Raw genomic sequence first — 10,608 nt, 5'->3', positions numbered from 1 at the left:
AAAGTCCCACGGCCAAATTCAAGGAGTGGAGGAATTGATGGAAGGGGAGCATTCGACCAGTGTTGGGTTGTTTTGAGGACAAAAAGAGATCATAGGAGTATAGCGCCTCTTAGCATTGTGAATGTTCAATAAATGTATTGACAGAGATTAGATTTCTCTCTTTTGCCTTTTTTATTTTTAAGTAAACTCTACACCCAACAAGGGGTTTGGACTCAAGACCCCAAGATCAAGAGTCACGTGGCCTTCCGACTGAGCCAGCCAGGCGCCCCCCTCTTCTGGTTTTTTAGTGATTTTTAATTTTTGTGAAATACCTTGCCTTTGTTTCCTCCCCTATGTCACGAGGATAATCACTCTCAGGCAGTGATGTCCCCGTAAGGGTTCGATGAGGGAGGGAAGGATGGTGCAGGGACCCTGGTGTTGTTATTATCCCATTACCCGTGTGAGATCTGTCTCCACCTCCCCTTCGCACACCAAAAGGCAAGCCAGACTTGATCATGTTTTCATTTTTGTTCATATTTTGACCCACAGCCCACTTTCCAAAAGGGCTGTTTGTAGAGACTGACCTCGAGCTGTCCTTTCTTCCCCTGGAGCTGTCCTTTCTTGTGGCTGCTGGAGCTTCCCGCCTAATCTCCTGCTCCCTGAGGGCACCTCCTCCCTTGTGTTCCGTCCCCTTCCTCTGCCCGAGCCTCACCCTCACACCGTCTGCCTCGGAGCCTCCTGCCGGCTGGAACCACAGCTTCAAGGGATCGCAGGGCAGCCCTGGGGCCACAAGGCTCTTCCAGGCAAGGATGACAAAGGAGGGAAGTGAGGACCCCCTGTCACGACTCTAAATATCTGCAGGCCAGACACAGCGCACAGTGCTCCAGTGGCTCCCAGGGACCCTCACCCCCATCTGTAAAGGAAAGGAGCCCGCTCCCCCTTGCACCGTCTCAAGGCTTCCAGGGAGCTCTGAGCTGCTCCGAAAGCCCCTCTGCGCTGTCCAGCACCCTGGGAAAATGCTTACTGCTTTGAGCCTAGGGAGACTCCAACCAGCAAGACACCTCCCGTGCAAGAGGAGAGCACAGGCTCAGAGTCTCAAAACCTGAATGGTGTACAATACGAATAATGTGAGCGCCACCCCACTCATCCCCCAACCCCCCAAATCTTGTGAAACCAGACAGGGCTCCTGTAGCCTAAATGTTAGACAACCTCCCTCTGGATCTGGGAGGCTGGAAAGGGGAGTGGGGGTACCAGCAGACCCTCCTCGCAGCTGGCCCCTGCAGAAGCCGATGGCACTTATGAGACCTACTTTGGAGAAACCCTGGGCTGGGCGTTTTATACACATTCGCTCGTGACATTGTCTTGAGGCTGGCGGTGGCAAACCCATTTTACAGATGCAGACATTAAGGGTCGGAGAGTGTAAGACTATTTCCTTTGCGGGGCGCCCGGGTGACTCAGTTGGTTAAGCATCTGACTCTTGATTTCAGCTCAGGTCTGATCTCAGGGTCGTGAGATCAAACCCCGTGTCGGGCTCCACGCCGTGCCTCTCCTGTTTGAGACTCTCTCCCTCTCCCTCTGCTCCTCCCTGCCTCTAAAATAAATAAATAAATCTTTTAAAAAAATAAGAGGAATATTTTCTTTGAGTTCAAAGTTCAAGGATAGAGCATACGTGATCAGTGTGAGTGGGGAAGGGGTTGGGAGCAGCCCAGGGGATGGCCGATGCCAAGTCCTTGGCCCCAGAGCTTCATGATAGGGGAATGGAAGTGCAGAGAGTGGGCAGGCCAGGTTCAAGAGTGTTTTGAAGGGAACTGAGGGTCTTTGAACTTTGCCATGAAGTTGAGTCTCCTTGAACTCTGTGAGCCTCAGTTTTGTTCCCTGTCAAATGGGGTTGTGTAGAAAGCCTCTAGTCCAGGGCTTGGTCTACGCCGAGCAGGGTCTCTATACACCTGGCCCCTACCTTACCTCCTGGCTCTAGCAATGCCACAGGGCACCTGGGACGGCTCTTCCTGGCGGGGCGTTTCCAAGAGCAGCCCCGGTGCCCCACGCTCAGAGTGCGGCCAGGCCCCAGCCCTAGGCAGAGGCTGTGGCTTCTAGGCTTGCTTCAGCAACGCTGTATTCCAGACAAGCCCTAGCCTGGGCTTCTCTTGTAAATATTGATGGAGGCCCCAGACAGAGAGGAACAGGAAAACAAAGGACGGTTTATTTATGATGGAAAAAGAAACCAACAGGGAGAAAAAAAAAATCTACAGGCCCGACAGGAGGGGGGACTGTTTAAATAAACCGTGGTACAGCCACTCGATGGAACACTGTGCAGCTATTGAAACGGTGTTTACCGAGGGTTTGTAGCAACACGGAAAACGCGTATTCTAGAAAGCTAAGTGAGAAAGGAAGCAGCTGAATTGTGCATTTAGTATAATCACATGATGGCAAAAATCCAGCCCAGGAAAGGATGCCCAGGCTGGAGGGACGCGCACCGCAGACGGGGGTTGTCTTTGGGTGGCGACCCTGGGGAGATTTTTTTGTACTTTTTCATTTTCCAGTTTTCTTTCCTACACTGCCGTGGTTGGCCTCGCATGGAAGGCAGCCCAAGCTGAACGGTTGTTTTTTTGGTTTTTTTAAATGAAGAAATGCTTCACGGGGAAGCAAGACGGATGCCCCAGGGAGAGGCCAAGTGACACACAGGCCCCCGTGAGGCTGAGGGCTCGAGGTGGCCGGAAAGCCTAGCCCACAGGTCAAGTGGAAAGCCTAGACTCTGACCTGCGGAAGATCACGGGCAGGCATGGCGGCCGAGTGTGATCTGGCCCTGATGCGTGCACCGGGCTTCGCTCCGGGGAACGTAGCTCAACATCGTGCGAGGAGCCTCTTTGCTAAACGCTGGCAGAACGGGATTCTCTCCCTTATGTGAATGGCTAGAGCAGGCTACCTGGGTTCCAGTCCTCTTCACTCTGAGGTGGAGCTCCTTGGAGGCAGCCCTGCCCTCCCCGGCTGGGGTGACGAAGCCCCCACGGGTGGCAGGGCCGGCCTTCCCGTGGCCCGAGCCAGCCCTGGTTCATGCATTTCCCGGGTTTCCATCCAGGGCTCTGCTCGCTGTCTCTCGATCAGGGAGGTTGATCACACGATACTACTTCCTTGTTTCCTCTGCCTTCCTCGCACGAATGCAGCGTGGGTTCCATTCATTTGTTTATGCATTTGTTTATAAAAATTGCCAGCTTTCCTCCACCAGAATGTGAGCTCTGGTAGGGCAGGGACCTGCTGCGTTCCCAGCACCTGGAACAGTGCCCGGCCTAAACCTTCTGCGAATGAATCCCGGCCGTCATGGCCCCAGGTGGTCTCTGCAGTTTCCTTGAACTGCCTTGCTCTACCCTGATGGTCCTGACCACTTACTTCCCTAGAGCTAGCTCTGAGACCCAGGCTGGTGATGAGAGACACACCAGCTCTCGTCTATCACTGATGACTGCCTAGGGCCCGGTGTTGATCCTGTTCTGAGGCTCCATAGGAAAAGAGAAGGCAATTGATTAGTGATATCTGCACAGGATCCCAGGGAGGTAGCCCTCCCTTCCTCATGAAGACCACACCCACCATCAGTGGGTCAGGAGCAAACTCTGCTGTTTCCCTGGTCCTGACCATGAGACCATGCCCCACGGAATGGGGCTCTGAAAAGTTTTCTGAAGTGATCCCTAGTTCACCCTCGGCTTGGAGCCTCCCTGCTTGGTTGTGGTCTAGTCCATTGCCTGGCTCCTTGCTGGAGGCCTGCCCTTGGGGGTTGGATCTGGCTCCATCTGCCCCCCAGCTCCCAGATGGGGTTTGCCTTCCCAGCAACCCTCACCCTGGCATCATGGTGCCCATGCCGCCTCTCAGTCGTGTTGCTGAGTTACCCCCGCTTCACCACTGACAGCCCTTTGGAGGCTCATGCCTGAGTGTTGGTTCTGAGCTTGAGCATGGCCTTGGCAGGGGATGTGGGGTCACCAAGCTCCAACTTGAGAATAAACTAGGCAGCCTCACTTTCCAGGCCCTAGGATAGGGACGGTGGCTCTGAGTGGCCCAATGAAAGTTCTCATCTCCATGCCAACTTCCCTGTTATTCCTTGTTCTAATCGTGCGTTTTCCAGGAAGACCCTGGCTCAGCCCCAGCAGCTGCAGTGAACACGAGCGCCTGTCCAGACCCCCAGGGGAATTTGGGGAGGACTTTCCCTAGGTGTTCTCATTTCTCTGGCAGAGAAGGCCATGAGCTGTCCTTCCCATTTTCAAGGTAGGAATGCTGAAATCCAAAGCATTCTTAGCTCCTCACTTGTCAGGCCTGCCCTGGTGCACCCCCCTCTCTACTTCTTTTCTCCAGGCTGCTTGTCACTTTAGAAGTGGTCCCAGCCGCCCTGGCTTCTGGCCTGGCACCACGAGCGTCACTGCCCTTCTATCCGCGTATGTGTCATCTGCAGCGAGGGAACGGGGCTGCGGCAAGAGATCGGACTGATCTCTCTCCCTCCCCTCCGGAAAGAATGGGCAACTTCCTGAGGCCGGAGAGTCTCTGCCCTTTCCAAGTTTACCAACCCTGATGTGGGAGGCAGTCCCAGTGTCCTGTGTGATTTTCTAGTTCCTCAGCTCCATCGTGCACCTGCTCTCCCATCTGACCAGGCAGATCAGGTGACCACAGAGCACAGGGAGGAGAAATCATGCCAACATCTCTCACCAGCTCTCACTGAGGTGGGGGGGTGCCTGGCAGTGGCTGTCCCTGCTCACTGAGGTGAGGGCTGTGTTGTTTGGACAGCTGTATCGTGCAGACTCTGAGCTCTGGGGAGGGAGTCAGTGGTCAGTTAGCAATGGGCCCATGTGGGGGAGCCCAGGAGGACGGGTGCCGACAGAGAACATCCTCTCCTGTCTCCTGAGACCTCAGATGTGGGATCACTGTGTTCTTAGTGGACCACTGCAAGATGTATGCTTTTAAATGTCTGCTCATCGGAGGCTTCATTCTTCCTGGTATACTAGGATTCTCCCTAACGAGAAAAAGTGAAGTGGGTAATGGCCAGTTTGCTCTGCAGGCAAGGGTCCCATGGGCAGGCCAACTCTCGCGGGTCTACTTCTATAACCATCTCTCTCTGGCCACCCCCTGGGGGCTCCCCAAGGCTCTTGGCAAGGCCAGAACTACCTCCCTGTGTGTCCCAGGTGCTTCTGGGAACCCTGGAGGTAGGAGCTCAGTGGCCAGTGTTTAGGAAGGGACGCTGGTGGTTTATAGAGAGCTGGCCCACCTCCAGCGGGGTCGGCTTGAGGGGTTACGGGGGGTCAACTGGCATCGGGAACTGTGGTTGGGATCAGGTGCGCCCCTGAACTTTGGTGGGACCCTGATATCCCTTCCCCCAAGAATTCAGATTTGAAGCTAGATGGCGCTCCTCTCTGCACGCGTGGCTGCCCTCAGCCTTGGAGCACCGGTCCCTGGTTCTATCTTCACTCTGCGCCCCTGCATCCCACCCACAGCAAAGACGCACCCGAGGGCCCCGGCCAGAGGAGGCGGTAGGGTTAGAATTCACCTCGTGCTGGCCAAACGCCTGAGCTGCCTGCTCTCCCAGAAAGGGCTCACGGAGTGGCGGGTGGGGGGTGCTTTTTGCTTCCCGGTTTTGCAGAAGTCCGGCAGAGCGGGAGAGCTAGACCCTGGTCTGAGGCACATCAGGGATGGGCAGGGTCAGGACAGTGGGCAGCAGAGTGCCCCGTGGGGAGGGGAAGCTCCGCAGCTCCTCGGGCACAAACCTGGGCGAGACGGGGTCTGCCAGGAAGCAGAGCGTGCGCTGGCGCCCCACGCAGTAGATGCGGTCGCCCACCGCGGCGCACTGAAAGGCGTCGGGGTAAGGCACCCGGTACGTGGCGCACTGGTACCAGAGGCGGGCGCTGGTGCCGCAGCGGTACACGCTGATGCCCAGGCCGCGATCAAGATCAAAACGGTAGAGAAAGCCGTTGACCGCCACCATCTCGGCAGTGCGGTCCTTGCCACCCCCCGTGGGGCCGGCCTGCCAGCGCTGCCCCCGGGCCGAGAAGCGGAGCAGCAGGTAGCGCAGGGTGCCGCCCGTGACGAACAGCTCACCAGCGCAGGCCGTGGCCGCGTGCGCCAGGGCGAAGGTGTCGTTGGGGAGCGGTGGGACGAAGGTCCAGCGGTCCAGGCGGGGGTCATAGCATTCCACCGTGTTCAGACACTCGCCCCCTATGGCGTACAGGTGGCCATCCAGCGCCACCAGCCGGCAGTGCGGCCGGGGCTGGTTCAGCGGGCACACCTCGCTCCAGATCCCCGTCAGCGGGTTGTAGCAGAAGACGCAGTTGGAGGGCTGGCGCCCGGGCCCCTGGCAGCCGGACACCAGGAAGAGGTAATTAAAGAGACTGCAGAGGGCACAGCCTCGGGACACGGCCTCGGGGGGCAGACAGGCCAGGGGGTGCCAGGCGTCCCCCTCCTCATCATAGCAACAGAGACGGCCGGAGCCCTCCTGGGGGCACACATCGGCCACCACCAGATGCTGGCGGCCCTGCAGCCGGCGCCGGAGGATCAGCTCCCGCTCGGCCCCGCTCAGGCACCCGTAGATGTCCGGGCTGCGCAGGACCTGGAGATAGTTGTCACTCATGACCTTGTAGGCTGCCTCCTGCAGTGCCTCCAGCTTCTGCCTCTTGGCCAAGGTCAGTACCTGGTAGCAGTTGCCCAGATCCAGATGGACGTCCGGGGCCGAGCCAGGGGCCAGTGGGAGGTGGACGAAATTGGTCCCCGCCACCAGCTGCACGTGGGGCTCTCCGCTGCTTCCGGCGGAGCTGGACCCGAGAGAAGCCCAGGGTAGGGGGCGGCCAGGCAGGGCACTCCCATCTGGGCAGGACGGAGTGGGGGCCCCAAAGCCATCGAGCTGCAGCTGGAGCTCTGGGTCCTCCAGGATCCGGACGAGGCTGTCCTTCCTGCTGAAACCCTGCGTGGAGGGCGACGGCACAGGCTGAGAGGAGGTGGGTGTCTCAGCTCCACCTTCCCCGTCCTCAGCATGGCCTCCTGAAGCTGCCCCAGTCCCCGGGGGGCCTGGCAGGGGCTCGGGGGGCGGAGCCTCAGCCAGGGCAGCAGTTCTGGGGGCCAGCCTGCCCTTGGAGGTGGCCCGAGAGGTAGATTCCACATAGTAATCGTACACCTTGCCCTTCAGCCTGGGCCCGGTCCCCTCCACCTTCTCCTGTAGGAAATTCTCCTCCACACGAACCCGGGCCACCGACGAGTAGGTGAAGGAGGCGCTGGTGGCTCCCTCCTGCTGATGCAGGGTCAGGCCCAAGTCCGCGGTGGCCTGGAGAGCCCTGGCCTCTTCCCTGTGGACCCCCGTCCCGCGGGTGAAGACCCAGCTCTTGCCCCTGTCACTCTCGCCTTCCACGTGGGCCATCCGGTTGGTGGGGGTGGCTTCCTGCTCCCCGGGCCCTGGATGCCCCGGGGGGCCACCGTCCTGCCATGGGGCAGGCTCGCCGCCCACACTGCCGCCGTCCTCCGTGGCGAAGCCAGTGCAGGAGCTTTGGGACGCGCTGCCCGGATGGGGGTGGTGGGGCAGCTCGGGCTCGCCGCCAGCAGCTGTTCCGGCTTCCTGGCCACAGCAGTGACGAGGCTCCAGCTCAGAGTCTGGGCGCTGCCCACCCCCTTCCTCACCAGCACCTTTCTCCTCGGGCTCCCGAGCCTCTCGGGCTTCTGAGTCTTCGGGAGAGGGTCCTGTTACCAGGACTTGGGAGTCCCCCTGATTCTCGCAGCCACGGCCCAGTGCCTCTCTGGCCCCCTTGCTTCCCCTCCGGTGTCTCAGCACCCAGTGCGGTGCCCCGGGAGCAGCCCCCTGGACCGCAGGCTGCCCGGAGCCCTCGGCCTCCTCATTGGCCTCGGCCTTGGCCTTCCTGGCCCCCAGCGGGGCCTGACCAGGCCTTGACTTGTACAGCCTGTAGGCCACAGCCACCACGAGCAGGGCAGCGGCGGACAGCACCACCTGGCCTGCCAGCTGCATGTCCAAATGCCAGTCCTGGGCCTCTGCTCCTCCTCTTCCGGGGAGCATGCTTCCCAAAGCCGACCTGGGGCTGAAGAATGTCAAGAATCCGATTAATGATTGCCCAATAGGGGCCCGGTTCCTGGTTCCTGAGGAGCCGAGCTGGAGGGGGTTCTGGGCTGGCTCTGGCCAGACCGTGGCCGGTCAGCGGGGGAGTCGGAGCTGAGGTGACCTTGAGCTGGCAGAGGGTGGCCCCTGGGGCTCAGGGCCAGCAGATCTCGGAGCTGGCCTCCTTGGATCCTTCCTGGGGGTGGGGGTGGGGGTTGTGCCCCAGGGCTGAGCTTGTGATCAGCCACCGGAGCCAGCAGCTGCTAGAGGATGTGAGGAGTGTCCAGCATGTACACAAAGAGGGAGGAAGCTCTTGACCAAACAGTCACCCGATGCCAGGAAACGCATGGGGTTGGTTATTACGTGTGTGTGTTTTATTTTCTCTTTTGCAAATCCACTGGGCTAGGAGTATTGGGTGTGGTGAGTTGGGAGACAGGTGGAGCCGTGGCAGGTGTGGCATGAGAGCCTCCCCGTCTGTTCCCTTCCTGATGGGGTCTGCTTGTCTGGGTGGTGAGGTCCGCAATTAGCAGCAGGGAAGGCTGGGCCTGGGACTGCAGCCAAGACACCTGACCTGGCTTTGAATGCCTCTGCCCTCCTTCTGGCCCTCCTGAGGGCAGATGAGGAAAGCACTGGGCCTTAGTGCCCAGATCAGGGAGAGACGTGGGGCATATCCTTGCCCTCGAAAACACACAATGTCCTCTGGTGAGAGGCCAGGGGAGATTCACCCGCCCCCATCTCACCAGGGCTGTGGGTTCCAGATCCAGACAGACTATCCGGCTCCGCCCCTTGCCAGCTGTGTGACTTAGGCAGGTGACTTCCCCTCTTTGTGCCTGAGTTCCTTCATCTGAAAACGGGGGTAACAGCACACGCACCTCATAAGGTTGTGGTTGGTGTGTGGACAGCCCACAGTGCCGAGCTCCACCTTGTGAAAGCTCACGAATGATCAGCCATTCTTCTTCCTCTCCTCTTCCTCCTCTTTCTCCTCGGCGTCATTATCACTCTTATGAATCGTCACCAGCCGGACCTGACGCACAGATCTAATTCTGCCCCTCCCCAGACCAAGGTCCTCTCGGGGCACCTGGAGGCCAGGGCAGGGCTCTCAGACTCGTGCTGCCTACAGAGCCAGCAGGTAAAGTGGCCGAGTGCCCGGCAGACGGGCCCAGCGCTGCCTGACCCCCCTGTGTCGGAGACTCTGATCTGCAGGCCCACATGGGGCCGAGCACAGCGGGGACAACTGTCAGTGTGCACTGTGCCTTTCCAGGGATAGAGTGGAGGGAGGCACACTGGATGAATCTCATCCCCTTCGGAAGAGATGCAATTGTCACCCCCCATTTCATGGCAGCTCCAACCTCGTGTCCGTTGGCTTGTGACTTGTGGGGACTTGTATCCCTGTTTACAGAGCCCAGAGTTTTGTAGACCTGACCTCACCCACCAGGTATGGTTTCCCGGGAGTCAGCCCTCCGCAGCCTGTTCCACAGATGACTGGCAGCAGGGTCCCCCCTTTTCTTTCCCTCATGATCGAGCCAGTGATTCTGAAATAACGGGCACGAGAGCCCCAGGCTGCTTGCCAGAAATGCACATTCCCAACCTTTGCTCCCCAGACTTTCTGATTTGGTAAGTTTGGGGCATCTCCTGGGAAATCCCCAGGTTTGACAATCACCGTGGAGACTTCCGTGGGTCTAGGAATGAAAAGTAAGTCAGCTTTGCTACTTGTCTGCTGAGAATTCCTCTTCACGCCGAGGGGGTGGGTGAACACCTTGTTTCTTAAGGCGAGTGACGGGAAATGGGGAGTGAGGTCCTGGGTACTTTGCATAAGTAAAATCATTTCATCTTCCAGGTAATCTGGGGAGGGAGGTGCTGTCATGGCCCTCATTTCTACAGGTGAGGACACAGGCTCAGAGGGATCTGCCAACGTCACGTAGACTGTGAGTGGTAGGGTCTTGATGTATAACCAGGTCTCTCTGGCTGCGTGGATCACTCCTCTTCCTCTGGGAAGGAGGACGAGGGATAAAGGGATAAAGGGTAATAAAAGTGATTTGTCCAATGGTGAATCCAGGACTTTGGGGGTCCCCCGCTGGCCAAGCTACCATTTCAGCGGTAGGGGCAGCTCTGGGACTCTCACACCCTTGGAGAGGGGAAGACTTATGGCATGCCCCATTGGTGACAGTGCTGTGACCTGGCATTGTCCTCTCGGATGCCACCAAGTGAGCAGGGTGTCGGCCCCTTTCCTATGCTGCTTCCCACCCAAAAAAGATGCCACTGCGCTAGGCTCTCTCGGTGGCTCCAGCTTAAATTTCCCTTTGGAAACTTGCTCCTGGGCACTGGGTGTGGCCAAACCAGCCCCAGGGCTGTCTTTCTTTGTCTCCTACCTAGTCCTGCTGGAGTCACTGGGACTGGGGAATAACTGCTCCCCCCCTCCCCGCCTTACAAGAGCCTCAGGGAGAGTCTGATAATGCAGATGGCTGTGGTTGGGCTTTGAATGGGTTCATTTGCATACAAAAGGGGCGCTCCTGGGTGAGTCATTTGCTGCCTCTAGGAACTAGCTAATCCTGGGAGTTCACGGTCAG

The 10,608-nt window shown here is 58.5% G+C and overlaps 1 protein-coding gene across 1 annotated transcript; it reads right to left on the bottom strand.

Moving 5' to 3' along the window:
• Positions 1 to 5,611: 5,611 nt before the first annotated feature.
• On the bottom strand, positions 5,612 to 8,002 carry KLHDC7A (kelch domain containing 7A). The gene has a single exon (XM_040619365.1). The coding sequence runs from the start codon at positions 8,000 to 8,002 to the stop codon at positions 5,612 to 5,614; it is 2,391 nt and encodes a 796-aa protein (XP_040475299.1).
• Positions 8,003 to 10,608: the final 2,606 nt, after the last annotated feature.

Source organism: Ursus maritimus, unplaced genomic scaffold (genome assembly GCF_017311325.1).
Source record: "Ursus maritimus isolate PB19 unplaced genomic scaffold, ASM1731132v1 scaffold_32, whole genome shotgun sequence".
NCBI classification, from domain to species: domain Eukaryota; kingdom Metazoa; phylum Chordata; class Mammalia; order Carnivora; family Ursidae; genus Ursus; species Ursus maritimus.
Note: the sequence above shows the minus strand (reverse complement) of the source record. Positions and strands in the feature narration are given on the sequence as shown.